Genomic DNA, 16698 nt, shown 5'->3' on the forward strand with positions numbered 1-16698 from the left:
CGTTAGAAGACAATCTACTTCCAATGACCAGCACAATCCAACGTTGATGGTCGCACGTCGACCACAACCACCATCGCACATGCCCTCATACAAACGATGCCACGTGAAGCAAAGATCAATCCCCATCATGAGCAGACTTAAGCACCCAGATAGCCTCTGCTGCTGCCAACACCCTGCGTCACCGGTAATGCCGCCGGAGACGCCAGATCCACACTGTGGCCGCTGGCGTGGCACACACGCAACCTCTATGTGCACTAAAGCCAGGGGCGCCCCAAGACCACCCAACGCCACCACCTATTTCCATGTTTCCAAGGTCTCACAGCAGCGAGACGACGATGCATCAAGGCGCGGCAGCAAAACAATTATATTCGAGTAGAAAACCCTTTTGCAGGTCCTTTTAGAAAAGACATTGATTTTAATTTTGAGCCCAAGTGGCTATGCTTTCTCCACATCATTTGGATTATTGCTTTTTTATTTCAATAATTAGATTATGAGTTGAATTTTATTATATACTAGGAAATTAACCCCGCACGTTGATCTCCGTGGTGGTGTTGGGGGTGAACTGGCCCGGGTTGGGCCGGCACAGCGCCTCCAGCAGCTCCTGGTACGCCGGGCTGATGGTCCCGTTTGCCAGCCGCTGCCGGTTCGTGGCCAGGAAGGAGGCGCAGTTTGAGCGGCCGATGGCGTGGGAGCCGCACATCACCACCATGTCCTCGGATGCTCAGGTTCTTCTCCTTGAAGCCGTCGATGAGGACCTCCGACGTGCTGTCCGGCCGCGCAGTGGGAGCGGCGGATGGTGTGGGAGCCGCACAACAGCACCATGTCCCCGATGCTCAGGTTCTTCTTCTTCTTGAAACCGTCGATGAGGAGGCTGGTGTTCTCTCCTCTGTGAGTATTTATCTCTGGAGTAAATTAGCGAGGAGGTTGTTTCAGAAAATAGGAATAGGAATGGTCTCTTGGTGGACATCGGTTTCAGAGATGGAGAGGGACAAGGTGATCGAAGGGACGGATGGGTGGAGGCTGCCTGTTCGTGTGCTGGTCGATGCGACGATTTGGACAGATGGATGGGCTTAAAACAGAGATGATGCAATGGCCTAGATTTCAGATGACGTGGCTCGCTGTGGTTGCAGCTTTATAGCAATCAATCAGCCTGTTCGTTTGTTGGTTTCATTGAGGACTTATCAGCCAACCAACAATGTTTTCCTCTCACAACAAACCAGCAACAGCCGGACTTATCAGTCTAGAAACCAATCAGCGAACATGCCGAATAATCTGGCCTCCATCTATATATTAAGAGAGAGAGGACAATGCTACGGTATCCATTTACTTATTAGAAGTTAATACCCTCGAATAAATCTGGGTAATTGAATTTTTAGAATTTTTAATTAATTTATTGATTAAGTGACCTAAAAAAAGAAGAAGAAAAATTCTCAAATCCCTCTCATCACGGCATCCGTGAGTGGACGTGCATGTCCCTCCTTCTTCATGCTCACGGCTAATGAGTTTTTCCTGTTTAGAATCGATCATGGCTAATGACGATATCCTTCTTTCCTACGAGTTTTTATTTATCTATATGGGTGTTATATATTTATATTTTAAATCCCTATGTGCCTAATTATTTTTTCCTAATAACACGTTAATATACACAATTCAGTTATCACTTTTTATGAAAATGTACAAGTTATGTATATAAAAAATATGTTACATCAATTACTTATAAAATAAATTAGACCTAACACGTATAATTAAAAATGTTACACGCATAAATACAAAGATCTTTGTACTTGGTTCTAAATACAACTATCACGTCATATAAAACACGTCTCTACATGTGTGCAGTGTGTCCAACTATTGGATGCATGTCCAAACATTGTCCACGTTATATAAAAAATCTTTTAGATCTCATCATGTTGCATCATATAGGACAATTAGATTATGCATGGGTATTAGATCTAATAGGCAGATATTTTATATATTTCTCATATTACTTCGTACGAGGTAGGTAATATGTGATACGTATTTAACATCTAGATTTTGAGTGTACCGTAGCAAAGCCTTGTATATAAACTCATTTTAGTTGTCAAGGACGAATCTACACCCAGAGCCGAGTCCAACAAAAGTATTTTTCTCTCGCACTAAACCAGCCAACAATACTTTTAACCAGCCAACAATACTTTTAGCCATGGCTTATAAGTTAAACCAGCCCAAACGAACAGGGACGGTGTCTTGGGTTCACAGGAAAGGCTCGCTCTTAGGAAATCCATAGGAACTAAGGGGTAACCCCGTGCTTCGCGCGGGTAGCCAGAGACGATGCTGGCAGTACACACCATATCCAACAGATTTAAGTATAGCAGCAAATGCGGTGTATATATCAGGCGATTGTGATTGGAACATAATAATCTATATATAGTTGTCTGCTTCTCTTGCAAGAAGTTGGTAAACTGAGTAATACTTGAACAAAATATATATATAAAAAAGAAGAGTGAAATAAATTGCCTAAGGGCACACATAAGTAGAGGTACATGGAACCATGTATAACCAAAATGCAGTGGAGAATAGGAGTACAAAGTAAGAGGTCTTGGTGGTGCTATGGACAGCTGCTGATGGTGGGATGATACTAATCCTGCATATATGCGGAATAAAAAAACGCAGGAATGTACTCTGTTTCCACCTAAGGCAATTGATCCCTGTGTACAAATGCAAAAGCAGGTGTAAAACCTGATGGTAAAGGTAAAAGAGATTAATATGTATAGCATTGTACTGAGAAGCGGCTGGTGGAGGGATTATTATTTGATGAGAACAAAGTGGTGTAATACTATGGATTATGAAGCAAACAGAAAAAGAGTTAGAAATAGCAGAAGCTGCATTAAGCAATTAATAATATTATTAGTGTTACTCTGAGCATATGGTAATGGTAAGGAAATATATTAATATTACATATGTATTTACCAAGAGTTTCAGGAATTGATTCAATGTGCACTAAAAAGATGGAATTAAGAAACAGAGTCTTCTATTGATAAATGGTGCGGAAGAGAGGTGGCCTGAATGGTAATGTGATAACCTTTGTTGTTTGTTCAATGGCCTGAGCACGCATTTCACAGGAGAGCAACAGCAGCAATATCATGAGGAGAGATATTAACACATGTACCATGAAGAGAGGTGGCACCATCAGAGGTAGGTGTACTATCAGGATGCGTTGCACGATGATGCCTCATTGCTTCACGGGGGGTCATTTGGGATCCTGACGTTGGTTGTCCATAACATGACAAAGAACTCGATGTATTCCGTTTCATCCGCCCGATGGCAGGGCGTTCTATAGGGGGTAACAAAAATTAAGGAACTCCATAATACGTGGACTCTAACAAAGTAAATGTATGTCATCACGGTCTTCTAGGAAAGGAACAAATATGGGAAGGTAACATTTGACTAACCCGAACACTAAGGGCTCAGAAGGGAAGCTTTTCTTCTGAGGGAGATGAGAAATTTCCTCTTCCTGCATGTCATCGACCTGATTTCAGATTTCTATACGGGGCTTCGCGGCACACACAGTGCAGTTGGCAGTGCTGTATGAAAGAGTAACTATAAGTTAGCAATAATGGTTGAGCAACAATAACATGAAGAAGTCTAGTTTTTTTAATGGTATAAGGGAAGAAAGCATCTTAGACAGCACGGACAGAAGTGAGGGTAAGCTGCAAGTAGTTAAAGGATCGCAGGTAAACACTGAGAAGGTAAACACAAAAGCCAAAAAACAATGATGCTCGGTACCAGCAAGAAAGGCGGAGCATAATGTGCATTGGTATTTGCTAGGCGTAAAATTCAGCAATCCTAGGATTAAGGATACAGAACCATAACAATTTAGAAAAGTATTCAGGCGCTAAGATAGGCATCATTGCCTAAGCACTGTCATAAGCAAAAAGACAGACGCCGGTTTTGTAAAATAAAACTGATTGACCAAAAACAAAACTTTTTGTGAAGGTAACAGTAAAGTATACACCCTTGGACAGACCCCAGTCCATAGTTATCAAATATTAATCATGGCATTAACCTGCTCACTGCTGGTTTTGATTCAATGTCTTTTATTCATGCAATCGTCCTGTTAAATCAGGCAGCAAGAACTATTGCAAAATCTGCAGGACATATTGTTTGGTTGAGTGCAGTGTAATGAAGTTCTGTATTGTCCCCAAACCATCAATGATCTATTTGAAGTACAAAGTGCAGTCTGTTTTGTCCAAGAACAAAGGATGCAGAGTAGCTGCACTTGTGCAATTTCTGAAAAGAGCTGGAAACTTAACGATAAACCGCATAGACCGAATAGGTATATATCCACAGTGCCATACCACTGGCGACAAAAATATATAGGAAAACTATTTTTTTTAGCAAAAATATATAGGAAAACTATGAGAAGTTTGAAAAGGTAGCTCACTGACCTGCTAACCTCAATTAGTGGCAAATGGTCATACCGCGGTTTCTCAATAAAGTTTTGTACCTATAAGAAATTAACAAAATGTTGCTGAAGCATTTCAGATTTATCATAGGGGGAAGAAATGCAGCGGCAGGATGCTGTTAAATTCGCAAGGCATGTTATTAGAATTAACACATACGACACTGAATCGTTGATGATACGGCTTCTGTTTACTAATATGCAAGAGAGCTGCATATCATTACTTTCTACAATTAAACAAAGTGCAATCTGTTTTGTCCAAAAACAAAGGATTCCTAGCACCTGCACTCATGTAATCTCTGGAAAGAGCTGGGATTAAATGATACAGTGCATGGAACGAATAGGTATATATCTGCAGTGCCACACCACTGGTGACAAAAATATAGAGTATAGGAAAATTATGAGCAGTTTGAAAAGGTAGCTCACTGACATGGTAGCCTGAATTAGTGGCAAATGATCGTACTGCGGTTTGTCGATCAAGTTTTGTACCTATTAAAAATTTAGAAAATGTTATCTGAAGCATTTCGAATTTATCATATGCGAAAAATGCATTGGTAGGATGCTATTAAATCCGGAAGGCATGGTATTAGAATTAACACATATGACAGTGAATGCTAAATGATATGACTTTTGTTTTTTTACACGCAAGAGAGCTGCATGTCTTTATATTCAGAATAATGGTGATGGTTTGACCAGAAGCCATTTGATACGTATTTCAATAGCCAAGGATGCTGTTAAGAATTGGTGCTGAAAAGCATACATGGGAAGTCATACATACCCTGACCTGCATAAATGTATGTGAACACTAATAGAATAATGGAGCCGAGCAGGCAGGCGTACGAATGGAGGATTGAGCGAAGTTGTCGCACCCAGGTCCGATGCGGCGTAACCTGTTTGAGGTGGGGACCCCTGTAAATTCACACGCATGCATGGTCGTTAATTTTTTTTTTTTTTGGGTGGGGGGTTGGAGAATCAAAGCTGGTGGTATGCGTAAAACACTTGTAAATTCAGTAATCAGATGAGATCGGAATACACATAACCAAATAGCATAGTTTAGGGTTTGGTGGATATTTTTTGGGGAAAAATCGAAGCGGGCAGTAGGCATAACACACTTCTAAATTCAGTAATCAGATGAGATCCGAATAGAAATAGGCAAATAGCATAGGTTAGGGTTTGGGCGCTCTGGTTTCGTGCAGGGAACAGAAGGGGTCGGCATACCTGGTGGGACGGCCATCGCCGAAGAAGGCCCCGCCGAGAGGACCAGCGGGGGAGAAGGGACGGGGGAGGTGCCGGGCTTCCGCACAGGCAAACGCGAGGGCATCGCTGCGTCGCCGCGCCGCGGCGACGTCGATGCGGTGGTGCGCCGCTGGGAGGCTATGGTGAGGTGGACGGAGGGCGCAGGTGGGGCGGTGCTCCGGCGGGGTCACGTCGCAGCCGGCGGCGGATTTTCTCGGTGCCATCGCCACTGCGGTTCCTTTTTTTGCGAGGGAAACAGGACGTCACTATTGATCAACAGTGCGGTTAACCAAGATTAGAGATCTACTAGCAGGTACCCCCGTGCTTCGCGCTGGGCAGCAAACCGGAATTGTAGCACCTCATATGATTATACATGGAACAAAAAGATTAACAAAATTAGTTACAGATGGGTTGTCATTGTAGCCGTTCGTACGATAATGTTAGCATAGTACATGGATGTTTCAGTCGGATATGGAGGCTCATTTTGCCATGGGCCAAGGAACTTTTAATGTTTGGCAAAGCTGTCCACCGAGCGAGCGAGGCTTGTCGTGGGATGCGTTCCATCAGACTGATTGTGGTGATGATAGATAAAACATCGAGGACCCAGGAACTATGCAGGCAGATTGAGAAGTATGTAGGTTAGGTGCAAAGGTCGAAGGATATACATTTGCATTTGCAAACCGAAGAATAGTATGAGAAAACAAAAAACTAAATTAGCAAATATGGCTTGTTGCTTACTGGTTGGCATTGCAATGTGTTTACTATGAGGAAAGTCGGAATTGGATAGTCAATTTCAGGTGCAGGATTAAGGAATTAGAAAAGCAATGGTTGGAATTGCAATGGTTGGAATTGCTTACTGAGTCTAATTCCTTAATCCTGCACCTGACACAATGGAACACAGCGACTCAGTCCGATCGCAATCCCATTGTAAAAGCATGGTTCAGGTGCAGGATTAAGGAATTAGAAAAGGCAGACAACACATTCATTTTTAAACATGACAGCACAGAGGAGACTGAGTCAAAAGCACCGCTGCGTACCTTGCCATTGTGGACCATGCCAACATCGCTACTGCAGGTCAGCAAATCCACGATACACTGCAAGCGTCGTACGACTGACGATGTCGTCGCCCAGGTATAGCCCGTGCTGGCTGAGCCCGCCCTCACCGACGACTTGATAGATAACCTGGGTACACACATGCATACCTGTAAAGCAAGGCCGAACCCAGTACTGTCCTCAAGCTCAAAATAGAACAACTGAGAAAAGAATTGTCAACAAACCTGCTTTGCTGCAATCGCACAATATAACAATGGAAGTGAAATAATATTTTCCACCTAAAGGGTACACTTTGGTGTCCTTTGGTGGGGCGCCTTTGGTGTCCCAGCATAGCAGGTCCCAAGCCCTGGTAAAGGAGGAGGGTTGTGTTAGGCGTGGCGAGCCAATGTAAAAACTTAGCCACTTTAATGGAGATGAAACCCGAAAGAAAATCGAGTGTGGCAAAGGGTAGAGCGTACGAGGATCTTTACCAACATTTGAGTACGAAGGAAGGAGAGAAGGACATTTATTCGTGAGAGAAAGACACGGGACTTTAACCAAGTTAAGTGCATTAAGGATGAAAGGGAGCATCTCTTGGTGAAGGAGAATGAGATCCGACATCGATGGCAAGAGTATTTTGACAAATTGTTCAATGGTGAAAATATGAACACAACCTTTCAGTTGGATGACTCTTTTGATGACACCAATAGGCGCTTTGTGCGGAGAATCCAAGAATCTGAGGTCAGAGAGGCATTGAAAAGGATGAAAGGAGGTAAGGCGATGGGACCGGATGGTATCCCAATCGAGGTGTGGAGATGCCTCGGGGACATGGCTATAGTATGGCTAACCAAGCTGTTCAATCATATTTTTCGATCGAACAAGATACCTGATGAGTGGAGGAGAAGTATATTGGTACCGATCTACAAGAATAAAGGGGATATTCAAAGTTGTACGAATTACCGGGGAATTAAGTTGATGAGCCATACTATGAAGCTATGGGAGAGAGTTATCGAGCATCGCTTGAGAGCAATAACGCGGGTCTCTATGAACCAATTTGGTTTTATGCCCGGAAGGTCAACCATGGAAGCCATTTTCTTAGTAAGACAAATTATGGAGCGGTATAGGGAGAAGAAGGACCTACACATGGTTTTTATTGACTTAGAGAAGGCTTATGATAAAATACCAAGGAATGTTATGTGGTGGGCTTTGGACAAACATAAAGTTCCAACGAAGTACGTCGGGCTCATTAAGGACATGTACAACAATGTTGTGACCAGAGTTCGAACAAGTGATGGAGACACGGATGACTTCCCGATTAGGATAGGACTACATCAAGGGTCAGCTTTGAGCCCTTATTTGTTTGCTTTAGTGATGGATGAGGTCACAAGGGACATACAAGGGGACATCCCTTGGTGTATGTTTTTCGCGGACGATGTAGTGCTAGTTGATGAAAGCCAGACAGGAGTGAATCAGAAACTGGAGTTATGGCGGGAGACTTTGGAGTCTAAAGGTTTTAGACTCAGTAGAACTAAAACTGAGTATATGAGATGTGACTTCGGCACTACTACTCGGGAGAAGGAAGATGTTAGTTTGGAAGGAGTAGTGCCTAGGAAGGATACCTTTCGGTATTTAGGATCAATGCTACAGAGGGACGGAGATATTGATGAATATGTTAGCCATAGAATCAAAGCAGGGTGGATGAAGTGGCGGCAAGCGTCTGGTGTCCTATGTGACAAAAGGGTACCACAGAAGCTAAAAGGCAAGTTTTATAGGACGGCGATTAGACCTGCTATGTTGTATGGTGCAGAATGTTGGCATACGAAAAGACGACATGTTCAACAGCTAAGTGTCGCGGAAATGCGTATGTTGCGTTGGATTTGCGGTCATACAAGAAGGGATCGAGTTCGGAACGATGATATACGTGAGAGATTAGGGGTAGCGCCAATTGAAAAAAAGCTTGTCCAACACCGGTTGAGATGGTCTGGACATGTGCAACGGAGACCTCTAGATGCACCGGTGCGTAGTGGAATCCTAAGTCAGGATAGTAACGTGAAGAGAGGCAGAGGAAGACCGAAGTTGACTTGGGTAGAGGCAATAAAAGGAGACTTGAAAGGATGGAATATACCCAAAGACTTAGCCTTAGATAGGAGTGCTTGGAAGACAGCTATTCACGTGCTTGAACCTTGATTGCTTCTGATGGGTTTCAAATCTACAGCCTGTTCGCTTGCTCGTAAACGATCGTAAATTTCCAGCCAAGAACAGTGTTTTTCTCTCACACCAAACCAGCCAGCAGTAAATAATCCACGATCGTTTACGGTCTCCCGAACAGGCTGCTAGCCTACCCCAACTTGTTTGGGACTTAAAGGCTTTGTTGTTGTTGTTGTTGTTGTTGCTAAATGGTACACTTATTCAGTAGATAACAACCAAATAGGTTGCTTATGAAAAATTACAGTAAACAGAAGTCAATGGTTATTAGTTAACTGACATAATCAAGTTCCATATTCAACAACAACAACAACAAAGCCTTTAAGTCCCAAACAAGTTGGGGTAGGCTAAATCAAGTTACATATTCATTTTTGTAAAAAGAAAAGCAAAAAATTACTTGTCCAATGTGAAGTTTAGAACTGGAACACAATAGGTAATGTGACATAGCAGTTATATGGTCAAATGATCATAGAGGATGGATGAATAGTAAGTTGGAAACGAACCTTAAGTTTAGTTTTAGCAGGCGGATAAACTGTACAAATTAAGCCCACTGTGCCCTCTTTTATCTGTTATGTACACAGGGAAAATTTGAGCTGAATGCTTTTGTACCTGTGAACATGTGTATAAATACCAATTATTTGGTCACTGCTCAAAAAACTGAACAGACACAGGGGAAAACTACAGGTAAAAGAAGAGAATGGTTATTAGTTAACTGACATGATCAAGTTACATGTTTATTTCTGTAAAAAGGAAAGGGAAATATTTTTTGTCCAGTGTGAAGTTTACAACTCAAGCACAATAATTGATGTAACATAACAGTTATATGTTCAAACGATCATAGAAGATGGATGGATAGTAACTCGACAACGGACCTTAGATTTTCTTTTAGCAGGTGAATGAAATCTACAAATTAAGCCCACTTTGGCTTATTTATCTGTAATGTACACCGAATAAAACTGAGGTGGCTGCCTTTTTACCTGCGAACATGTGTATAAATACAAATTTTGTAGTCACTGGTCCAAAAACTGGACAGATAAAGAAAAAAGAGGCACAGTGCTCTCGATTGGTACACCTAGTTTGCAGCACAAATATATCGAGCAAAGCAGAATAGCACATATATCATCTTTAAGGTGCCTAAACAGAGCAGGAAGTTTCGTATTAAAAGTACTGAGACTTGATAGGTCCAGCTCCAGTTCCTGTCCTATCTGCCTGAACGGCCTGAGCAGTATCAAAAGCATAGGTCACACGAAAAAGGACCATAATACTATAATAGAGGTTGATTAAGCTGCATACATTGAATATTTTTTTGCTGCCTGGTAAACGCCCTACTTCAATGAGGCTGCTGTACAGGCTATTGCAAGTGCAGTATCACAACAATATCAAAAGTAATGAAGGTGCAGTAAAAACTCAGAACAAATCAAGATAATTTGGCGGCTAGGGTTTGGCGAGGCACAGGCGCACAACAGAAGTGGCGGTCGTCAGGGAGAGGTAATGAGAGAGAGGGGGGAGGTACCAAACCGGCGAGCGGAAGGTTGGGCGGGTCAGGCGCGGTCGCGGCCACCGGCGGGGCTCGGCCGCGGCGCCGGGGGGTTGCTGGCGCGGGTGCGCTCCAGCGCACCTTGCCGGGAGGCGGCCACCGCCGGTGCGCGGCCGTGCGGCTGCGCCGTAAAGATGGGGCGGCGCCGGGCCTGCCGCCTGCTGTGCTTCTGCTGCAGGGCTGCGCCAGGGCGAGGTGCCGGGGGAGGGGGAGACGGACGCAGGCGGGGTCGAAGAAGCCATGGCAGCCCCAGGCGGCGACGGCGAGGAGGGCTGACTCCGTGGAGCAGGCGAGGTGGGGATTTTCTTTCCTCCTTCGATGGTTTAGAGGTGGGGAGGAGTGCACGGGTGGTTCCAGAAACATGCGACGATTTACTGTGGATCTACAGTGTGCTGGGTCTTGTACGCGGGAGGGGCGCTATCGATCAACCGTACCTTCCATCGGGAACGAAGGGAAAAAAATGTTCGGTGATTTTGGCTGGGCTATCAGCCGTTCGACGGCCAGGTGCAGCCGAATGGCTGAGCTAATAGCGAACCTTCTGGCCGCCTTCTGCTCCCTCGCTCAGTCCGTTCTCCGGCGCGCCGCGTGGCTAGGGTTTGCGCTTGCTCGCCTCTGCTCCGCTTTCCTCCACGCGGGCTGCGGCGGCCCTCAGGTCCGCTTCGCCGTGGCTGGCCTAGCAGCTGTGACCGGCTCCCTCCCCTCCCGCCTCTCTATGTCGTGAGGGCCCCCCTTGCCGTCAACAGCCTCCACGACGAACGCGAGCTCTACATCCCTCTCAAAAACCGCCTTCGTCAACGTCCGTCCGTCGGCAACAAGGTACCCCCGGATCTGACGCCACCGTCGTCCCACCCATCTGGATCTGACGCCTCCGTCGCCCCCCACCCCCACCCCTTCGGTTCTGAGGCCGCCGTCGTCCCCCCTCCGGATCTAACCCCCACGTGCTCGTTTTGCAGGTGTACCCCGAGCGCCGCCCACGAATCCGCCTGCCGCTTCGCCGGATTCGGGGAACCTAGGTACGTTCTCGTGCACCTACGTGCGTGTTGACTTGTTTCTCGCACTGTAGCGCTCTCAATTGAACTATTACCCTTTCTGTAGCGATTTCGTGGCCGTGCTAACAACTGCTGCTCAACACTACCCACACTGACAGCGTCGTCCACTTCATCTACACCTCACAGGAAGTAAAAGCTCATATGGACAGTGCAGTAAGCGTAGTGAATCCTTAACATCTTTTCACGACATGATAATGTATTTTTAAATTTATTTTGTGAGGGCAAAAGTCATCTGTAGTTTTGTTTTATAAGCAAGAATAATATAATAAGCTAACAATCTGTTGATTGCTTTCAGTAGTGACACCCATTGCCCAAACAATGAACTAACCAGATTTGCTTTATCATCGGTCAAGTGATTATGTTCATGTATTTTTCCAAGATAACTGATATCATACTTTATGCTTAAATTCATGTTTTTTAAATTCACAATGATAGATTTTTTCCATCATAAAGTTTCCTAAACAGTCCAAGCAGTGCGCACACAATCTGTGGAAACTGAAGGTCCAACCTGCTGAGCCGAAGCCTGAGCTGGACACGAAGAAATGCCATATTGTGCTTGATTGTTCACTTGTATCGCTAGTTTTTGTTGGCTTTGTAGGTGTCCTGATTGGTGCATTTGTTGTTGCTGTCATATGGAAGTGAACAGGTAGAATGTGTGTTAGTCAGCTAATGTAAGTGTGGGTTGGTTGTGTTAGAGTTGTGGCTCCCTGTTTCTTTTATAAACTGATGAGGTCCAAACCTTTTGATTAAGTTATAAATCTGTGGTTAGCTTCCAGTGAGCTCAACTTGATCTGTGGTAGCTTAACTTGATCTGTGGTCGCCATGTTTGAGCAAAGCTTGTGTTTATCTTTTCAGTGTTCAACAGCTTTAGATGTAACTGTTAACAAAAAATAAATAAATGTCAATGTTGGTTACAGACTACATATCAAATTGTTGATGTATGGGTACAGATCTTATATGTAGAGATGTAACAAGTGTAACAATGCATTATGGAGGTTCAGATGTGGCTTTTGTTTGTTCCTCAGGCTCCTTTGGTTGTCATTGAGATGGCAAGACTGATCTTGCATCCAAGGGCCTTGGAGGTGCTGTCAACTCCTTTAAAGCAAAAGTCTTGTTCTCGTTTCTTGACAATAACTCATCTGAAGGGAAATTTGGTGGCGGTAGACAGTTTTTGGGCGGTGGCGGTGGAGGCATGGACTTGGGCGGTGGCGGTGGCGGTGGCGGTGGCGATGGCATGTTTTTGGGTGGCGGCGGCGGCATGCTCTTTAGGGGTGGTAGTGGCATCTTAGTGGATATAGATAGATGTGATGGCATGTCCGCTTCTTCTGGCAGAAGCATTCCATTTGATCTAGGATGATCTTTCTTTGGAGGTGTAATTGATGAGCTCCCAATGTTACCTACCAACTATCTAAACCTGTCTTAACAATTTTGGACCCCAGTTGTGAGTTCTGGAAAGATGAAAGAAAACAAGAACACTCATCCATCAAATTCATGTGTGTTAGATGTAGATCCAAGGTGGCAAAGATAAACAGAAGACTCGATGCAACAGCTCACTCACTATCTTGAACCTTGCTGCTACAAGTGACCTGTGGCAAAGAGGAATGTCAACACTTAAACCAGTAGCACAGGACTCAGCACCAAGACCAGTTCAACACTTAAACCCAACTACAAGGTTCTAGGATTCTAACACTTAAATCAAGGTTCAACACTTAAATCAACATAACAGCATACCAGTAGCAGCATACTAGGTTCAACTGCTGATCTTACAACCATACAAGGTTCCAGCATACCAGGTTCACAACCATACATGGTTCCAACATTCTAACTACAAGGTTTCAGGAATCCAACTACAATGTTACACAAAAGCATATCATAAACTAGGGTACCCCATAAACTACAACAAGGTTCAACTGCTGATATTACAAAAGCATATCATAAGCTGCTAACAAGCTCTAGTCTTCATAGACTAGCCTCCTAAGGCTACTAACAACAGTAGTAGGTGGGTCGGCTGTTGCCTTCTTGAGCTTCTTCTTGATGGGTGTTTTCTTCTTCTTTGTTGTGCCCTTCTTTTGCTTCTTCTGAACTTTCTATTTCTTGCCTTGGGAGGGACCAACTGCATTTATTGGAGCTTGTTTCCTATATTTTAAAGGTGACATTACATATTGTGAAAGTGAAAACAAGACAGATTTAGTGCACAGAAACATGCCTTTTGTTAGCCTTGTTCCTTGGTGGAGCTCTCTCACCATCTTCTCCAATCTCTGCCTCTTTGCAAGTTTTTGAAAAGTGTCTAAAATCTCCACATCTCCTATATTTGACCTTCTTTTTAGATGCCCTTTTCTCCAAGCAACCTCTATGCCTTTGAACCTTTGGTCTTCCTGCTCCTCTACCTAGCAATGGTGGAAACACTTTGAATCCAAATTCCACAATAGGCCATTGTGACCTATCTAGGATAGGTTCAATTCTATCCTCATAGGTTGCCTTGAACCTAGCCACTGAGTAATACTCATGGACAAAATCTTCAATTTTCACCCCTCTGTTGGACAGAATCCATGCCAAAGCATGTTTGCAGGGCTTCCCTGTCAACTGCCACTGCCTGGAGGAGCATTTATGGTTCTGCAAGTCAACTGTTTGTCTTTTCTGATTGTTCCACTCATCCAAGATGGTCACTTCTGCAATATCAACATCACTAACTGATACCTTAACCACTTTGAGGTTATTGCTGATCAAGTTGAGCTCCTTCATCACATTTGGGAGTATTCCATCTATCCACTGCCTAGCAAGCATCTTTCTAGTGTATCTCTTCTTCATGATTAGCTCTCTGATTCTATCAACTAATTCATGTAGTAGCAGACCTTTGAACTTCTTTACTTGTGCATTGAAGCTATCTAAAATATTATTTGTCAAATAGTCACACTTGTTGTTTTCTGAAAATGCACACCTATACTAGATCCTGTTGTGGTGCTCCTCAAGGTACTCAATGGCTTTAGGTGCAAACTCAAAATTTTTCTTCATGTGCCACTGAAACAGCCCTTGTGTGTAGCTTCTAGCTGTAGGGTATAAGTGATCAGTGAACACCTCACCAGAATACTTCTTCAAAAAATTCTGATACAAATGCCTCATGCACTCCCTGTCTTTAGCTTGTGGGAAGCTAGACCCCACTGTAGTCTCTAGTCCTTTACATGCATCTGTACATATAACCAGATTTGGAACATCTCCTATAACCTTATGCAGCTGCTGCAGAAACCATTTCCAATTATCTTTAGTTTCTGACTCGAAAATTGCATAAGCGATATGGTACAACCAATTGTGTCCATCCACACTAGTAGCTGAAGCTAACTAACCCCTGTATTTACCATACAAACAGGAAGCATCTACCCTAATAAAAGGTCTACAGCTAGATAAGAATCCATCCACACATGGTCTAAGAGCAACAAACATCCTCTTGAATCTGTTTTTGGCGCCAATCTTCTCTAACTCTATCTCTACTAAGCTACCAGGGGATACTTTCTCAATTTGAGCTTTCCAATTGAAAAGCAACTGAAAACTCTCTTCATATTTACCATGGATCTGCTCTAAAGCTACTTTCATACCTGACCATGCCTTGGAGTATTTCAACTTAATGCCATAGTCACCCTCCAATTTGTCCTTACACTCAGTTGCACCTTTGGTTGGATTCTTCTTTAGCTAGTCTGCCAACCTATCTGCACACCAACCTTGGGTGACCATCTTTTCTTCTCTGAGTTTTGTGGTAGGACAGTTGTGTTCAAAAGGTAGCCTTTTGATCTACACAAACAAATGCAATAGGACATTAGTTACATAAATAACAAATTTAATAAACAACTTCAACAGTAATGACAAATTTACCTCTATTGTCTTGCCATAAGAATTTCTAGAAGCATATATACACCAAGGATATCCCTCTGCTTTACACTTGCAATAAATCTAGTAGGGTCAGTTTGCACACCAGCAAACTCGAAGCCTGTCTTCACTGCATAATGCCTAATTGCCTTCCTGAATGCAACAATATCAGGAAAGAGCCCTCCTTTCACAATATTGGGGTTTTCTAGATCATGAATCACATGGACCTCCTGTGGATCTGCATCATCAATCTCTGCCTCAAGAGGAACACCTCCTTCAGCAACACCACAATCATTTGCATCATCATTAGCACATGGTTCTGGGTGAGAACTGTTAGCAGTCTGTGCATTGTTAGTGTACTGATGAGGAGGTACGGGTATGTACATTCTCTCACCATCGACACCCACATACACCTCCTCATTATCAAACATGTCTGGCTCCCTACCAGGCTCTAGTTTAGGCTCTAAAGGATACTCTGGTCCTTTATCTGGCTTGGTAGCAGGGCTAACAGGAGGATTAGGCTGCTCAGCAGGATCTAAAATATGATTCTCATGCCTATTGGGATCTGGACTAGGATTCTCATGCTCAATAGGAGGAATCACACAAAGAGGCTCTAGGATAGCAAACTCACCAACATCTGTAACTTTTCTTTCAAAAACTCCTACAACAAGTTGGCAATGCATCTGATCCTTATACATTTCAAACACATCATTCAACTGGAAGTCATTAACTAGTCTGACGTCTTCACACATCCTTTTGTCAAAGAACCACACACAAGGACTCTGGGTAGGGGACCATTTGAACTGATTGGTCAAGCTTTGCATCAGCAACTCAAAAGTGAACAATCCTACCTCCACATCCCATTTTATCACACTACCCTTCGTGTAAGCTTTCCTACCATTAATGTCTGTAGTACAGAAATCTTCAACTTAATCTCTAAGGAGAACAACCGAACCCTAGCAGCAAACAAACAATTCACAAATAAATACACTAGGGTCAGCGCAATTCCTCGACCTACTCGCATCGCTACTCAGACTCAAGAGATTGAAGGTTGGAGATCCATACCTCTCCTCGCCGTGCTCCATGTCCGCGGGGTCAGCCATTACGCTCAATGGAACACCACCGTGAGGTCGCTGGAGAGGCTCCAATCGTCCGGGATCTGGGAGGACAGCTGGGGCGCGGGTTCCAGGACGCCGACGATGGCAACTGACTCAGGCGCGGGCGCGGGCTCCAGGACACCGACGGCTAGGGTTAGGGTTTGGGTCCCCGCCGTCGCTGCGTCGGGAGGACGAGTGAGAGACGGAGTGAGCGTGAGGAGAAAAAGGGATTGAGAGTAGGAG

The 16698-nt window shown here is 44.0% G+C and overlaps 1 protein-coding gene and 1 pseudogene across 10 annotated transcripts; both read right to left on the reverse strand.

The window, feature by feature from the left end:
• Positions 1-2362: 2362 nt before the first annotated feature.
• LOC136491273 (uncharacterized) lies at positions 2363-10563 on the reverse strand. 10 transcript variants are annotated; one of them, XR_010767998.1, is made up of 12 exons: positions 9787-9819; positions 9418-9523; positions 6955-7076; positions 6715-6859; positions 5995-6035; positions 5660-5915; positions 5220-5350; positions 4872-4930; positions 4436-4486; positions 3432-3493; positions 3062-3313; positions 2363-2687 (listed from the first exon to the last, which is right to left on the reverse strand). XR_010767998.1 is itself a non-coding variant. In XM_066487534.1 (11 exons), exons 4-11 carry the CDS (start codon positions 6738-6740, stop codon positions 3220-3222), a joined length of 714 nt encoding a protein of 237 aa, XP_066343631.1. In that variant the 5' UTR covers positions 6741-6859; positions 6955-7076; positions 9418-9523; positions 9787-9819; the 3' UTR covers positions 2697-3219. The 10 variants fall into 10 exon arrangements, 2 of the variants coding, with proteins under 2 accessions (XP_066343631.1, XP_066343630.1); XR_010767999.1 differs by having other exon boundaries at positions 2364-2687; positions 3149-3313; XM_066487534.1 differs by lacking the exon at positions 2363-2687 and having other exon boundaries at positions 2697-3313; positions 5226-5350.
• A 1924-nt stretch (positions 10564-12487) lies between these two features.
• On the reverse strand, positions 12488-12984 carry LOC136492242 (protein RIK-like; annotated as a pseudogene).
• Between the last annotated feature and the right edge of the window lie 3714 nt (positions 12985-16698).

This window comes from Miscanthus floridulus, chromosome 11, assembly GCF_019320115.1.
Source record: "Miscanthus floridulus cultivar M001 chromosome 11, ASM1932011v1, whole genome shotgun sequence".
NCBI classification, from domain to species: domain Eukaryota; kingdom Viridiplantae; phylum Streptophyta; class Magnoliopsida; order Poales; family Poaceae; genus Miscanthus; species Miscanthus floridulus.